Source organism: Malus domestica, chromosome 03, assembly GCF_042453785.1.
Source record: "Malus domestica chromosome 03, GDT2T_hap1".
NCBI classification, from domain to species: domain Eukaryota; kingdom Viridiplantae; phylum Streptophyta; class Magnoliopsida; order Rosales; family Rosaceae; genus Malus; species Malus domestica.
In genome coordinates this window covers 37,293,905-37,310,996 of record NC_091663.1, presented here as the reverse complement: position 1 = coordinate 37,310,996, position 17,092 = coordinate 37,293,905, and the positions used below count along the sequence as shown (strand labels likewise).

Sequence of the window (17,092 nt, the reverse complement as noted above, 5' to 3'; positions counted from 1 at the left end):
AAGAAAATAATTTTTTATGTCAAAAATATTAAATAAAAAGAGTGATTCCATCCCTTCAATTAACAAAAATTCAAGAAATCTCTTTCTTCCGCTGCCTTTTACCTCTCTTGCGTGCCTCTTTCAATGGCTTCCAAAGAGAGTGCCTTACAATGGCTGAAGCACCAAAAGCCGATAGTACCGAAGAAAGTTCTATACATAAAGCCCTAGCTTTGGCACGAAAAGGTGAAGCTATTTTTTAAGTTATTTTCTATGATACTTTAAGTGAGTATTGAATTTCTTAGAAATGTTGGGCAAGTTGGAAACTGGGCGTTTGGGAAAATGGAGGTTTTAGTTGGTTTCTATGAAGTGGGTTTTGGAATTGGAATATGGGTTGTGATATTGGCTTGGTCAATTTTGATGATTTTTTAGTGAATGGATCCAAAGGGCTGCCACAAAATTCTTCCTCTACATCTTCTTCTTTGCAATCACCTTGGCCTACTCTGTATTGCAATCTATCATCTTGGATTTTGTTTGTTTATAGTTTGAACAGTGAGGTTGAAGGCGATGGTAGGGAAGGGAGGGACAGGGAAGATGAATGTTCATCTTATGTGGTCGCGTGAAAAGAAATCTGAGGGGGAGGGTTGGATTCTTGATGCCCTTTGGTATATATACCATCCACTTTCAAATTCATCTAAATCCTTCACTTATTAAAATCCTAATAAATCCTTGACATTTTCACTACACTTGAATTTAGATGTATTCTTTAAAATTGTAATTGACTACTCCTGGATTTTGACGTCTTCTTCAAAATCCTTTTAATCCTAATTTGACTACATTATGATTTTAAAGTCCTTTAAAATCCTTTTTTAAAATCTAAATGATTACACCCGGATTTTAAAGTCTATTAAAATCCTATCAAATTCTAATTTGACTATACCTTAATTATTTTTGTCAGTAGCAGAGACTTGTTCTTAGCTTGTCTAATTTTTATTCACCTCTCATTTGGTAGTGCATGTCTTAATATTTTGTCGTGAATCGTGATAGTCTCCTGGGTATAGCACATATTTTCGAACTTTTGTGTGCAAAACATAGAAATTGATTGTTGCACTCGGAATGCAATAAGTTGTTTCAGCTTGGTTGGATGGATTTGTAGCTAAGAAAGGAATTTTGGATTTTCATCTTGGTACATCTTTTGTCTCTCTAGTGTATATCAACTTTGGGTTGCTTGAGTGTGCAGAGTTAGAAGAGAGAATTTGCCCTCAACATCTAAAACAAAATCCGAAAATATGCACCTTATTTTGCATGCCTCTCAAACCTTAACTCTTTGAAACGAGATAATGTCAATGATCCATTACACCAATAAAAGAGTTTCAGAGGGGATAATACCAATACCTCCATAAAAAAATGGTTACATACAATTGCCTCTACAATTTCTCAATTTGTTAGGCCCAATATGTTTTACGAGCTACTCTTATTTAAGAGGGAGAAGTTAGAACTTGGTTTAAGTCACTGTCAATTAACCTAATACACATTTTTGAATTCTCCGTGGATATTGGATGTTAGATTACTTGTTACATATAATTTCCAAATCCATCCGCTGTATTTCTACAGCATTAAAAGGTGCATGGGGCCAACATGTTCATGCTGGCTATGGAAAATATCCTTTTGCATGGCTCTAATGGGTGGGGCTATAAAATATTGGATGTGTGGTGGGGTGGGGCTACTAATAGAAAGAAAGGGAGAGAAAGAGGGGGGGGGGCTGGTGATACGTGCAGTGCATATAGTAAGTGTTCATAACTTTATATTAAATGAGTGAAAAGAAAGAGAGAAAGCAACTTGGAGGGGTTTTTGTCATCTCTGAGCTTATCCTCCTCCTCCTTTGCTTTCCTCTCTCTCTTCTCTTTCTCTCTCTTAACCAACTGGACAACTCCTCTGTCTCATCTTGGTCCATTTCTTCCTTCTTTTTTAGTGTCATTTGCTTCTGCAACTTCCTTCCCTCCCTCCCCAGAAAAAAGAAGAAGATAGAACATCACCAAGGGTGGGAGCATGGATGAAACCCTCTCTCCAGAACCCGACTCAGATGTTTCAAAGGAGCTAAGGCCAGAAACTCAGTCATCCAAAAGGAGGTATATACATATCTACCTAAATCAAACAAGAAACGATGTACTGAAACAAGGGGAGAAGTGCGGAAGGAGAAACTAGGAGCGTGAAAATCACTGGCTTTAAATTTCATCTAAAACTTGTACAGGTACTTTTATTATTTTTGTTTTAAACACATGTATGTTCTTGTATTGTTGTAGGAAGGTGGCTCATGAGAAGACTGTTGTGACAGTGAAGATAGGAGCTAATGCTGGGAAGCTAAAGAATGAAGGGCCGCCTTTTGATCTTTGGTCATGGAGGAAATATGGCCAAAAACCCATCAAAGGATCTCCTTATCCAAGGTTTTATATTTTTCTCTTTGGCTCATGATCAATTGTTCTCACATTTTATTTTTTAATTTCTTTAGTTAAATTTGAAGTCCCCATAGGAAAAGTGAATTTATTATATAGGAAGTTATTTCAAACTCCCCTGTTATTTTGCCGACGCATCAGAGGAAGATCAATGACCAAAAATGAGAGGAGGAGTGCAAAAGGAGAAAACGGGGTTTAAAGACCACTACCCTTGATTATTTGTACTCATGCATGTTGCCATCTATGATCATATTTTATCAAGAATTTGCAAGCTTTGGTTGGCATATGGTGGGATTTCAAAGTTCGTACAATGTTTCAGATTTGTTGGTATTTTTGTTGATGGTTGCTTCATGACTGACCGAGCAACCACCCGATGATGCAGGGGATACTACCGTTGCAGTACATCGAAAGGTTGCTTGGCAAAAAAACAAGTAGAGAGAAGCAAAACTGATGCTTCAGTACTTATAATCACCTACACTTGTAGCCACAATCATTCAGGTCCTCCTGATTTGAATGTGATCTCCACCACCCAACAAGAACATGATCAAAAGCAGGAACATGAACAAGAACAGGAACAGGAACAAGAACAGGAACAGGAACAGGAACAAGAACAAGAACAAGAACAAGAACAGGATCAAAAGCAAGATCAAAAGCAAGAACAAGAACAAGAACATCGAAAATTGGAAGAACACTTCCACTACATCGAGTCCCCAATCAGATTTTCGCAAGAAGAAGAACACATTTTTATTGCTCACGACACGAGTTTTGAGTTCCTGTTGGATGAAAAACAAGAGCCACTATCACTATCATATTCTCAGATGATGAGCTTCTCAACACCCAAATTATCAGAAGAAAACAATGACTTCTTTGATGAGCTTGAAGAACTACCCACATTTTCATCCTTCCCAAGCTTCATGAGGAGGACTAACAATCTTTCCTTTGGACTTGAAAGGATTCCCTCTGTCCCTTCTTGATCCATGTGAAAATTCGAAGTGTTTGGTTTTAGTGTTTTTAGAACAATGTACCTAAAATATATGTAATATATGTCACCTTCTAGTTCTTGTCCATCCCACACAGCCCACTACCAGCGGTTGTTTCTTGTTGGCATCTTTTACAAATTTTTTTACATATATTTTTGGGTTCACAAAATGAGAAAGTTGGATCACCTTGTCATCACTCATGATGGGTTTACCTGTTTGTAATAACACCAGTGAATGTGATACGGTCTGAAGCGGTCCCAAAACCCCAAGAATGTATCCCCCAAGAATCCAATTGGTAAAATCTTTATCAAGTTATAATAATGAGTGTTGCTTTTTATTGTCTTTGTGTTATGAAGGATAAAGTCTGTCTACGGTGTAATATTTTTTCCATTATCAATAAAATATCTCTAGTAAGATTGAGGTTTCTCAAAAAAGAAAAAAGTGCTACTAAACTTACCGATTGTCGTATTTTTACACCTTTTTCGATAAAAATGTTGATAATATATTTATTCTTTTAAATCTCTATTTGTAAATTCATTATAAAAAAGTTTGTATCACAAAGAATTTTTCAGATAAATCAAACTCATCATTTTGGTATTAAGAAAGACCCAAATTTCCCACTTGAAGTTGAACCCTATTATAACGAGAGAGGATCCTCGCTGGATCCTCTTTGTGAGGATTTTGGGAATCCTCCAATCACATCCGTTCATCATACATCGTGCAGTCAGAAATTATTGTAAATTTTTTTTATTTAAAATTAAATATAAATAATACCTAATAAAAATTGATCACATGATGTATAATGAACGAATGTGATTAGAAGATTCTCGAGATCCTCACAAAAAGGATATGGAGAGGATCCTTTCTCTATTATAACAGCTTAAGGGCTGGTTTGGTATTGCTGTGCTTTGAAAAAAAGCTGCTGTGAGAATAAGCGGCTGTGAAATAAATCAGCAGAGTGTTTGGTAAACTTTTTTGTAAAAGTGCTTTTGGAAAAAAAAAAAAAAAAAAAAAAAAAGCAGTCTGATAGTGGGTCTTTTCATTAAATGAGCACTGTACCTCTGTGTTCTTTGAAAAAAACCAGTTTTCCAAAGCTGCAAATATCAGCTTCAGCTTTTTCCTTTGATTTTAGCTTATTCTCACAACAGCTTCCAAAATAAGCCCTTTTTTTTCAGTTTACCAAACACCTAAAACCCTTATAGCTTTTTTTTCATAGGTGCTTTTTTTTAGGCACCTCACTCCCAAACCACCCCTAACATTTTTTTCTTTTTTATTAAAATATATTTAAAAAAATAATAATAGTCCTAATCAGTTGGACCCATGGTATTAAATATCGATAATATCGGCGATATTTTGCCGATATTATCATTTTTCAGAGGCTCCGATATTTTTCCACATATCCGTCTCATTATCGTCAAAATATCGCGATATTATCGATAATATCGCGATATTTTCAATATTATCGAAAAAGTCGTCGTGGATCCGTCGTCGGAAAGGCAGCCTCGGCTGCGTCGTCCCCCTAGCTGCCCAGATCTCTCTGCAATCCATGCTCAAACCCAAGATCTGCGCCTCAACGACGCCGATTCCCCCGCCGTTGTCGAAGTCGCGGCGAAAAAGCTCGCAGAACGGATTGAAGCAGCTCTTGGGTTGAAGCAGGCGTAGATCCACAACTCCAGAACGGATCGAGCTCGCAGTTGTAGATCCACAACTCGTGGTTTGTCCCCACGGCGAAGCAGGCGTGGTCTTGGGTTGAAGCAGACGTGGAACAGAGACGAAGGCGAGCGCGGCGCCGGCGGGGCAATCTTCGGGGGGATGAGGAGAATGGGTGGTTGTTGTGGAGGTTGAGGTTGGGGTTTGGGGGCGATTGGGGGTCATGGTGGTCGTCGCTGGAGTCAACGACAGAGGTGGGGTTGTTATCGGTGGGATCGATGAGGAAGGCGGAGAAGGATCAAGAGAACTCAGAGTTCCTGGGTTCGCCAACGAGGCGGAATACGCGAACGAGGAGGAAGTCGAGGGAGGAGGAGAATGCCATGTGGAAGAAGGATCGAGAAAGGTCTCTGTGCGTGTGTATGGGAGAAGGGAGAAGAGAGAAGGATCGAGAATTCGAGAGATCTGTCGATCTCTGTGTGTGTTTGTGGGAGAAGGGAAAGGGAGAAGAGAGAAGGATCCAGAGACAAGTCGTGTGTGCGTGTGTGGTGGCGTGTGTGATCCCTGTGTGTGCGTGTGTGTGTGTCGGTGGCGTGTGTGTGTAGGTGGTGTGTGACGGTGTGAGAAAAGAAAAGCATGGTAAATAATTCAACTTTTACATCTTTTAGGAATGGTACAATGTATAAAGTGTAAAATATTGTACTAATTCATTATATATAAATAATTATGGTGTGTTTAAACTTTTTTCATTAATTACTACATATTTTCTACACTCACAATGTTTGCCAGCTCGATATATAATCAACTTGATAATGTTAAATCCATCATGCAATGCATTTCCTTCCAATTTTTTATGATAAACTAATAGATAATTGACTAAATAAACATCCTGCAAAGTTTCAATAAAAATTTCCAAGTTTTTCTTACAATTTCCGTGGTTTCCATGTAATTTTTATCGATATCGATATTATCCCGATATTTCCATCGATATTTCCATGTTTTCGGACTACCGATATTTCCGATATTACCGATATTTTCTTCCTTGCTCATGACTAATGAGCAGAAAGTTAATGAATGGGGGTGAAGAGTGGGTGGTGGTAGGTTCTTCAACACTATCATTCTAATACACACATACACAGTCGAAAAGAATTGGCCTAATCGGATAAATGGTCCACGTGATCATAAGGTATTCAGAAAATAGCCCTTATGATAAATAAAAAAATTGGATTTAAACCTGTGGTCTAAGTCTATTAGGATTTATACCCAAAATTAAAACTTTCGTCATTCCTCCGTTAGTAGCATGCACGTGAGTCTCATATGTGAGGATAAGATGGTCATTTCATAGTTGGTAGCATGCTAATAGCTTAGCTAAAACCCTCATGACGTTCCCAATTCCAAAGCACGAACAAAATTCCCAAATCTTGTTGCTACTAGGACTTCAAGTTCTAGGATTTCAATCAATCCCACTTCCATTTCAACAAAACCCATTGCCGCATTCTCAGAGTTTGGTTCTCTATCGACGTTGGATTTGGTCTAACCTCTCCGTCTCCCTCCTTATATGGGAGCTCAGTAGAGTTCTTAATCTCTTCCATGGAGACTTCTTCATCAACTTGGCAGCGGGAGTTTTTGTTCCTTCTTAGTCCTTACCTTTTATACCTTTGGTGCTTTTTGGGTTTGTGGTTTTTGATTATTTTGATTGCAAGCATTTTGAGCATTATCCTACCAAATGTGCAGAAGCATTAGAAATACTACAAATTTTAATCAGTCAAATTTTGGGAAAAATCAAATCCTCCGCATAGAACTACAACAAAGTTCACAAAGTGTTCATTGCAAAAACAGTAGAAAGGAGATCGAAAGAGTTAATTTGTTTGCAAAATTGAATGTTGATTTGTATTCAGGGATTGTGCCATGAGTAAGATGAGAAAGATGAGAGAGGGAACCAAGGAGACACAGGAGAAAGAGAGAGAGAAGAGGAAAAGATTGAGAGAAGCGGCGACCATCGATGGTACTAGAGTTCACGTTGTTGATCGATAAAAGATGTAGGGGTGTAGTTTATCAGCAATGCTAGGATAGTTTTTTTGTTAGTGGACATGAAAATACAATTCTATCCAACATTTAACAGATCTTTAACATAAACTTTATTTATGGGCTAAATTTGCTAACGGTGTTGACCACAGGGGTTTAATTCATAATTTTTTTTTACCACAGGGGTCATCACGCAAGTATCCTATGACCACGAGGATGATTAATCCAATTTGGCCAAAAGAATTTGCATGCATTTGGAGTGTCACGGTGAAATGATATTTCAATCACTTACACATTGTCTTGTGTGAAAGTCGAAACACATGCATATCGTCATTAGTTAGAAAATGGCTTTCACGGTACTGGATTGCCATAATAACGATATCTCATTCAATTACACAGTCTCATGCAAAAAAATAAAACACATGACGCTACTTAATCAACATGGAAACCGCCATCATGACAATTACCTGGAATGCATCCCGTGACGATTGTTATCTAAGTCAATCACACACTTCATGCAGATAAATCAAAACACATAACAATACGTGATTGTGTTGGTATAGTTAAATTTCTTTCTCTACACATTAACGGGCTATTTATAAGTTAATCGAAGGTGGCACGAGGTGCACAACAGCACAAGTGTTCATCCGACATCTTTTGGGGATGACGTGGTGTTGGGTGTTTCTCTTTTCTGTCCGTCCTGCTTTTTCAGAGCCAACATGATCCTCTTTGGATCTTTGGTGATGATTCTGAAAATTCGTGAATCGTGTCCGTTCATTGTACATCGTGCAGTTATTTTTTGTCAAGTACTGTTTGTGTTTAATTTTAAATAAAAATATTTAAAATAACTTCTAACCGTACGATGTATGATAAACGAACAAGATTGACGAATATCTAGGATCCTCACAAAAAGGATCCGACGAAGATCCAGATTCTTTTCAGAGAGTTGTGCGTCGTTAATTTGGTTAATATAATAGTTTCGAATTTTCTTTTTAATAATAATATTTTTTTTTTAAATTAATGTTTTATTTGTTTTCTGGTGTGATATGGTTGCAGACCCCTTTTACAAAAAGCCGAAGACCAAACTATAAGAACAAGTATCCGCCTCTGGACCATGCATGCAAGTCACGTGCCGTGTTTGTCATTCAAGCTTTCAAGATGCCAATCATCATTAGGTGTTTTTATTCGACCAAAAAATATCCATTTGGCGTTTCTAAATATCATCAATCAGTATCTTTGTTTTTTTACCACTCAAATTTACCAACGTTAACCAAGTTCACCACCATCGTAAAACAAGATAGGAAGAATTCTTGTATCCGAGAGTCGAAGCTAGAGAGACTATCAAACGCACAAACAAAGGAGTGAAACCCTTGCTCTGGGGTTTGTATCCCATGAGGCCTAGTGGTAGGGCTCATTTCATGGTGAGCTTAGTCCACCCGATCCTAGTACAAGAATTTCTGGAGATGTAATGAGGAAGTTCAAATTGACAATGTACGAGTATGACTATGAAAACCCAAATTAATCGAAATTTCTATTCTTTCACGATTCAATGATTAGTTCAGAGAAAATCAACAGCAATACTAATGTTTCTCTACGCTGATTGACGGATATTAACATCATTCAGCATTAAAAATGAACCCCAGTAAAGATCACTCTCCTCGCCATCCAACTCTACAACATATCCATGTCGTTACTCGCAACAAACCAACAAGTTCGGACTCTAGATTCCCCTTTAACTCTCCGCAACAGTCTGCTCAGCAGGTTCATCTCCACTCGCTGTTGCGGCTGCCAAAGGTTGGAAAGCTTTGAGAGGATTCGATATAACACCATCTATAAGCCCGTATTCTTCGGCTTCCTTCGCACTCATGAAGAAATCGCGATCTGTGTCTTGGTTGATCTTTTCAAGACTTTGACCAGTGTGGTACGAGAGATAGCCATTCAAGTTTGCCTTATGGTGTAGCATCTCATTTGCCTGCACAGTAATGTCAACTATTTAGAGATTTAATCGTGGGTTTAAAACAAGGTGCACCAACCCCATCAAGAAAATAGCAGACCAAAAGCCTTCAAGAAATCTTTAAAATCTAATCTTTCCTAATGGCGGGTTAAAATTTTCAAGACATCGAGAGTTCTACTTTAATATATAAAGGTTTTAGTACAAAAATAGACAGGCATGATGACAAGTAATAAAACATTAACCAAGATGTGATTGCTAAAGTAACATGAGGTCCCACGATAATATAAGGACAGAGGTTTGTCCTTTTTGGCGTTCGGTTGACACAGAGAGAGGTTTCAAAACGGGAAACAAATAACATACCTGAATATCGATGTCAGTTTGCCCACCTTGAGCTCCACCAAGAGGCTGATGGATCATTATCCTCGAATTTGGCAAGCTGTATCTTTTTCCTTCAGTGAATTAATGCAGCAAAAAGGAAAAATATTTAGCAAACTTTAGGACACAAAACCACAAATTATACAAACCACAGGTCTACAGGAATTGCTTACCCTTGGTACCAGCGCTAAGCAGGAAAGCTCCCATACTGTTTATTTAAAAGCAAATACATATATCAATTGCTGGTGCTTGGTAACAGACATTTTCTTTTGGATGCTAACATTAGCAACAACCAACAAGTAAGAAATCTTGCCATCAATAAACCGCTCAAATTCTGAATACGTAGCTGATATTAAGAAATTACGTACTTATAAGCATTAACAAATGATATCTTTTCACAAACTAAAGCTTAAATATGCCTCAGCATCTCAACTCATACACCCAGAAGAATAATGAATAAAACACCCCTCATTTGTGTTTAGAATTTCATCCCCAAAGCTACTATCTGTATCAATATAAGCTAACACTAGACCCGTACTGACACTCACTTAAAAGATTCATAAGTAGTAAATGGGGAAGAGAAGAGTATATTATAGAGGCATCTACCTAGCAGCAAGTCCAACGCAAACAGTGGAGACATCAGGTCGGATATGCCTCATTGTGTCAAAAATGGCCATACCTAAGCAGATAAAGAGCTAGTTATTCAAGTAACATTTAACAATTGCCTTATGAACAAAAAACTGTAAACAGAGGCAGACAAGTTCGTAAGATAGATCGTACCAGCAGTAACAGATCCTCCTGGTGAATTTACATACATGACAATATCCTGTTCAGAAATCAGAAGAGACTAACTGATCAATCAATTGAAAAATACTTTACAATTCCAAAAATCACTGCAAGAAACATGCAATAGAGAGAGAGAGAGAGAGTGAGAGAGAGAAGAGAGAGAGAGAGAGAGAGAGAGAGAGAGGAACTATAAGTCTATAAACGAGGAGCAGAAATAGAATAGTACAGACCTTCTGAGGATCAACAGCATCAAGGTAAAGAAGTTGAGCAACAATTATGTTTGCCATATCATCATCAACAGCTCCCCCACAACGTATTATTCTCTGACAGTCATATAAACAAGAAAAGCATTAATTATAAGAAACTAAAAAGCGATGCAAAACTCACCAAATTTAACAGGAAGAAAAACACAAATAGCTACTCCTTACATATTGGAAAAGCTGACTAATAACGCTTTGAAAGCGTTCTTGCACCATGGGGGGTGGGCCCTGTCCCTGTGCATATGCAGGGAAGTATGGCGAAGATGGAACTTGGACATCCTCCCTACAACATCAAATTCATAGTGACGTAAACAACTGAAAAATATGCAAAAGATTTAGTGTCCGAGTAAATATTATTCACGCAGGCACTAATCAACACTGAACCCACCTTATGGACCAAATTCCTTGACGGGAATTCCTTTCCGCCGGTGTCCAAAATTCACCAGAGTAGATAGCTTTCACTGGAGAACTCCTTTTGCTGCTCCCAACTAAATTTTTCAAATTCCTGCAAAATTTCCAAATGGAAAAAGCCTTCCTTTACGGTAACATTCGCCAAAATTTCCAAATTAATTTCTGCGAACCAAGCAGAGAATTATAAAGAAATGGGTTTAGCAGAAATTCAAATCTTTGAATCCCATATGTTTGCTAATTCTATGCATGAACCATCCAGCGAGCCTAACCTGAACAAGTCACACACAAATACAAATCGTAGGATTACTTCCAATTATCCCCATCAAATTCTCACCAATTAGCTAAAGATTTCTGGGTTTTCCTTCCTTTATTTTTTCGAATTACAGAACATGTAATTTATTACCTTAGCCAATCCAAGTAGTTCTACCAAGGTAAAAAAAAAAAAAAATATTGAAATAGAGAGAGTAAATTTGAACATAAATGACCTTGAAGCAAAGCGGTGGAAGGGGAGAGAAAGGGTCTGCGGTTGGGGAGAAGAGCTAGGGTTTGGGGCGAAGACGAGGGAGTTGAATCTGAGAGCGGAGGCAGAGGCGGAGGTGGAAACGGAGGTCTGCGCCATTTGTGTGCTGCTCGGAGTGTAAATTATTGGGGAAGAAACGAAGAAGTTGAATTGTTTGGCGCCTTATCTGCTAAAAATAAAGAAAATGAAGCTCACACGGCGGCAGTCTGCACAAGGAGTGGAGGAGTCTGGAGTGTTGGAGCAAGCAACCCCTTACCACCTTCCATTCTGTAATTATCTTCCACCCGATTCTTTCATTTTGTTGGGCCTACTTCTCCTTCAAAGCCCAAATATCATGGGCCCATTTAGATGTAGAGCTCATACTCATAGTTTGGACTTTGGAATTCCACGACGAAAATGCTGCAACTTGGGCACAAAAGCATTTTAAGATTTTATGTTTGAAATTGGTCCAACTTTTTTCATATTTTAAACTAGTTTAATTAAGAGCTACTCATAATCACTTATGTTTGAAGTGCTTTTATTATGATTTTATAAACATCTATATTTTATTAAAGAACTTGGATTCTCGCCCCTTCTATTTCTCTTCCCTCACATCTCCTCCTTTTAATCTAGATCGTACAAAAGAAATTTGATAGTTTAAAGTTGTGCCACATATTTAGTAAGCTTCATTTTATTTATTTTTTATTGATTTTTTTCAAAAGGTCTTCGTCTTCTCCACTCATGTCCACACCACCATTTACCCTCTTCCTACACGTCATTCATGGTTGGCCCCTCAGGTTGATCTTGACGTCGTAGCAGAACTTGACAGCTATCTCGAAGATCTCAGAGCTTGGAGTGATTCTTGAATTACATCGTCCTTCTCATCAATTTGTTCAACAATCCTCGCATGCATTACACAACAAACAGGAGAGGATGAGAGAGGAGAGAAATAGGAAGACACAGAACTCTCCTCCTTTATAAACTTCCAATTGCTAAGAAAAGTACTTGGAAGTCTTTCCGAAGCACATAAACAGATTCTCCTCCAGAAAGTGCTTATACGACGCATAAGCATTTTTAAAATTTGCAGTCAAATGTAGTTACGAGCAAGTCCAGAAACCTTTAAATTGCATCTCAGAAAACCTTCTTGAAATATTGCTCAAGACGCGGTCTGCAGTCAATTTGCTATGGCCTGGATTGGAAGATTCGAAGATTGCAAGGATTGTTTGAAACCAGCTAGAGTACGTAAATGTAACTTTCCCAAAGCGCACCAAAATGCTCAAGTGGAAATACCATTGAGATGGAAGGGGATTATTTTATATATTGCGACGGATAAACAATCTGCACTTGTATAAACATCTCTACTCTTGACTTCAAAATGTTCTCCCACAAATCTCCTAAATACGTACTTATTAGTTATCAACTACTGTGTGTAGAATCATCAGCATCCCCGCCAATGCGAAAAGATGCCGTTGAAAAGAATGGAATGTTGCTTCGCTCTGCTAGACGCGGCTTCAAGGCAAGTCCAAGATTGTTTCCAGACGTTAGCACGTAGTTCCCACCGCTGTCTTTTCCTGGATTGCCTTGTAGCACTTAAGACTGCAAAGAGGAAGCTGTGACTTAGAATCCCTATACTTGTATGGATTGATACACGAGGGACCCGCGCAATTCTCACGCTGAGTTGGATAGCTGAATTTCCATACCACAAGATGTTAGACACTATCAGGAAACAACCATAGATACAGGGTAAAATTTGCAAGAAAAGTAACTACCTGCAGGGTTTTGGGTCAAACAAACTGGGGAGACCCATATCGTTAGAGAATGTAACTACAGTACCCGCTGGGCCCATCACTGTTCTGATGGTGTTTCGCGGAAGTGTCAAGGCGTTAGCAGCCCTCTCCTGCATAAAGTACAATGAGTGCTAAGCCCGAACTGCTAGCATTTTACGGAAACAGAGAAAGAGGAAGGGAGGGAGATCATCTCATAGATTTCAATACCTGTGCAATTTCTTCTTGTCGCTTCTTTATCTTGTCTTCACGCTTCTTCCTGCTGGAATCTTGACCGAGAATTTTTCTAATAGCCTCAGCCTACATAATTCAATAACAATAAATAACTAAATAAATAAGTCCGATTTCCAGTTCTAGAGCTCCGAAGAAACTAATGGACATGATGAAAATAAAAGGCAAATAACAAACATACCTCTGATTCCCTAGTAGCCTTCTCAACCTGCATTCTTCGTCTCTGAGCAGCCTCAGCTTTCTTCAGTTGCTGCTCCACATCTGTAAGTTTCTCCTTTTGCTCTGTGGTCAACCAAAACAATAACTTGTAAATATTACAATTAACTACAGTAATTCAAAGTGTACGAAATTATGGCGGAAAAGCTCACTTCTAGATGGTGCAGGTGGTAATCCGTTTGGAAACTCAATTAAGCATGAACCAGGGGTGGCATCTTTGCTTGACTGAAGGGTCCTTTGACGAGTTGTGAGAATCACTTCTTTCTTACCATCCACCGAAGAGTCAAAAGCTTCCTTCTTCTGTTTCTTTTTACCTTCAAGCTCGCCATCAGATAATGAACCTTGTTCTTCCTCATAATCAGTGTCGCCAGATACTCTATCAGCTCTCGACTTCCTTTTAAGGTCTTTATCCAACCTTGATGCACTGGCATTATCAATGTTGGAAACTGCAGAAAGTTTTCTGTGCTTCCTGCTTGATTCATCGTCGTCGTCTCCATACACTGCAGCAACCTTTGATATTTTGAGTTTCTCCAGATACCGAATCTCATCATCCTCTTCTTCATCTCCAAAATCTCCATCAAGAATGCGCCTCTTAGGCACTCGCTTGCTCTTACGAACTGGTTCAGATCTATCGCCTTCCTTACCATAGGTATTCTTTCCCGCTGTCCTGCCCATTGAACAATTATCCCTCCCGAGACTAATACCACTTCTTGAGAAATCCTTCCATGGAATTCCTTTTAACCCTTGCTTCTTATCCGAAGGAGAATGATTATCATCCGAATTTTCCTGCTATGAAAAAATTTGTTTAATGAAAAGATCGTAATAGACTAACCATTTATTATGTTCATATGCAAACATAAATGCAAAAGATTAATTTCCATACATAAAAAGATTCCAAATTTCCATTTATCTAATTAACACGATCTGTGTGGTAACTAGCAGACTGTCTGCTCTCGATCAAATAAACAAGCAAGTTGATTACCACAAATGTTAAACACAAATTGACATTCTTTTTAATAAGTATACTCAAAGTTTAAATTTTTTTAACAAACTAAGACATCAAGGGCCCATAACACAAATGCATAAGCAATTAAGCATAAATCGAGTAATATGAAGCAAGATCTAAAAACTTTAAGATCCTCTTGGTATAATTGGGGGATATACTGAGTCCTTGATTCAAGCTAAGAAGAGCAATAGTTTATTACCATAAGATTTTGCTTTTGCCGTGGTCTAGACACATCTGACAATCGAGCAGTCTTTGTGGTAGACCCACCCTCCGTTGTACCATTCAATGTAGAGTTGGCCTGAATTGTACGTGTGACACCACCAACCTTGAGCTTAACCTTTTTAACCTTGTTCTCATTTCCAAATCCATCTAACCCTGACAACCTAGTACTTGGACTTTCACCATTCCTCCCATTAAATGCACCAGCACTTATTGACTCCGTTATCAAATCATCTTTCATTAAGCTTGAGCTCTTCCAATTAGCAGGGGCAAGGCAACCTTCGCTAGAACGCTTGTTATTGCTCTCATTCCGTCCTGGCTCATTCTTGTAAAACGAATTACATCCTCCACCCTTACTATCCATTTTGTGAGGTTTTTCGCCATTACCTGCTGCAGAAGAACCCCTGGCCATACATTCATTAAGACTTAATTCTTTTCTCTTTGAATTGGCATCACAACCTGCATTCTCATCACTAGAGACCTTGCTCTGATCATCCGAAGGTGTAGTTGATGACAACGGTGACTCATCATGGAGTTCAGTATATGAATCAGGTCGAGGTCGACGAAACGTTTGACTTCTCTTCTTTCTTACAGCACTGCTTATACTGTCCAATCTATGATTATTGCCCCAGTCTTCCATGAGACAATCTTGTTACAACTCAGTTCTTCTGATGGCACTACTTATCAAAACATGAAATAAGAAAAATAAAACGCCAACGAGGTACTCCAGCGAAGCCAAAAATCCTACCCAAAAACAAAAGGAAACATATTTAATTGCAAACAAGAAAATCATATGCCATCAGTAACACAACAGCACAAAGGAGAAGGGTGTAAAGCACTCATAATATGACACCAGGGAGAACAACTACAAACAGAGAGTTAAACCATGACATTCAATTAGGAACGGAAAGTGACTAAGGTTGACAACAACACAAATTGGCATTGGTAGCTGATCATATGCGCAGGTGAAAACCCAGAATCCGAGTAGTTAACAGATAACCAACAAAAACAATAGCAATCAAACCGATGACATTCACACACGATATAACGAGCATTACAAAAACTACAACCTAAAAAAAAAAAAAACAGAGTGGGATATAGCAAAAACTCAACTAATTCCATTAAGATGCTAGAACGAAAACCCCAAATCAACCAACCATTCACAGAAAGTAGCAGAATTTAGAAGCAATATGAAATAAAGTCCACGAATTTACGAAATTAAAAGCAACCCAACCAAAATTGCATACCTCCAAACCTAAAAAATACACCAATTCAGAACACAATCAAGACAAGAACAATGGCACACACTCATCACTCATCAGAAATAAATTGAACACCATAAACAAACACTCACCCAAAAACCCACATATAACAGATTGAAGTCGAAATACCCAGTTAGAAAAACCTAACAAAATCAACGTAAACACAACCGATACACCAATCCAATACCTTCGCAAATCGAACCCAATTGGGGTACCGCCCAAAGCCGCCGCAGCGAAAACAATTGAAACCCGCCGCAGAGAATAACAACCCAAGTAGACACAGCAGAGAGAATAGAGAAATAGAGGAAGAGAGAAGCAGGGAGAGAATGACGAATTGGGGTGGGGAGAGTAGAAAAAGAATGCGGTGGGTGTCTGGTTCGGATAGAGAGAGACGCGGTGGAGGAGCTAGGGTTAGAGAAAGGGAACAAAGTGATAGAGTGAGAGCTGGAGATTTTAGGGTAATGTGATGAGGAGAGAGAAAGAAGAGAGAGGAAGGAGGGTGGTGGAGAGAGAGGTAAAGGAGAAGAGAGGAGAGAAGGGGGGGGCTGGCTTGGTTGCCTAATTATCTTCGTGTTCACCATTTTGCTAATTCCACGACCCAAAAGCCCAAGTTTTTTTTTTCCCCGAAATTCCCCTCTGCCTGTGACCTTTTTATTTTCTTGTTTCGTCTCCGAATCGGCCGACTCGCTTGACTCGCTCGCTTCCAACTCAATCCTCCTTCTTTCCTCTTCTTATTTTCCCTCCCTCCCTCTTGTGCTGCAAGTCTATGCGCAGGTTTACTATCCTGCGCACTGTCGGCTTGTGTTAGTGAGAGTCATTTTCTATTATATTATTTACTCACGCGAGGACTTAGACGTTGACCTTTTCCTTTTTCTAGTATTTAAAGAGTAGTGTTATTCATACCATATTTTTTTATTATATTTTTATACTACTTTAGATATCATCTGATCTTACGTAGATAGCTACATCATTTGAAAATTTTACAAAACCCAAGGAAATGAATTAAAA

At 38.6% G+C, this 17,092-nt stretch overlaps 3 protein-coding genes across 4 annotated transcripts; 1 reads left to right on the top strand and 2 right to left on the bottom strand.

The window, feature by feature from the left end:
• The first annotated feature begins 1,726 nt into the window (after nt 1–1,726).
• On the top strand, nt 1,727–3,496 carry LOC103432616 (probable WRKY transcription factor 65). Its single transcript, XM_029100444.2, has 4 exons — nt 1,727–1,762; nt 1,949–2,105; nt 2,280–2,420; nt 2,812–3,496. The coding sequence occupies exons 2-4, from the start codon at nt 2,026–2,028 to the stop codon at nt 3,401–3,403; spliced, it is 813 nt and encodes a 270-aa protein (XP_028956277.2). The 5' UTR covers nt 1,727–1,762; nt 1,949–2,025; the 3' UTR covers nt 3,404–3,496.
• A 5,103-nt stretch (nt 3,497–8,599) lies between these two features.
• On the bottom strand, nt 8,600–11,673 carry LOC103432617 (ATP-dependent Clp protease proteolytic subunit 5, chloroplastic-like). The gene is made up of 9 exons (XM_008370814.4): nt 11,353–11,673; nt 10,845–10,961; nt 10,625–10,739; nt 10,427–10,519; nt 10,191–10,236; nt 10,017–10,089; nt 9,584–9,618; nt 9,396–9,484; nt 8,600–9,053 (listed from the first exon to the last, which is right to left on the bottom strand). Exons 1-9 carry the CDS (start codon nt 11,484–11,486, stop codon nt 8,814–8,816), a joined length of 942 nt encoding a protein of 313 aa, XP_008369036.1. The 5' UTR covers nt 11,487–11,673; the 3' UTR covers nt 8,600–8,813.
• A 985-nt stretch (nt 11,674–12,658) lies between these two features.
• On the bottom strand, nt 12,659–16,883 carry LOC103432618 (uncharacterized). Of its 2 annotated transcripts, none has more exons than XM_070818540.1 (7): nt 16,272–16,883; nt 14,803–15,566; nt 13,750–14,386; nt 13,563–13,663; nt 13,361–13,450; nt 13,136–13,263; nt 12,659–13,052 (listed from the first exon to the last, which is right to left on the bottom strand). In XM_070818540.1, the coding sequence occupies exons 2-7, from the start codon at nt 15,460–15,462 to the stop codon at nt 12,908–12,910; spliced, it is 1,761 nt and encodes a 586-aa protein (XP_070674641.1). In that variant the 5' UTR covers nt 15,463–15,566; nt 16,272–16,883; the 3' UTR covers nt 12,659–12,907. The 2 variants fall into 2 exon arrangements, with proteins under 2 accessions (XP_070674641.1, XP_070674642.1); XM_070818541.1 differs by having other exon boundaries at nt 13,750–14,383.
• Between the last annotated feature and the right edge of the window lie 209 nt (nt 16,884–17,092).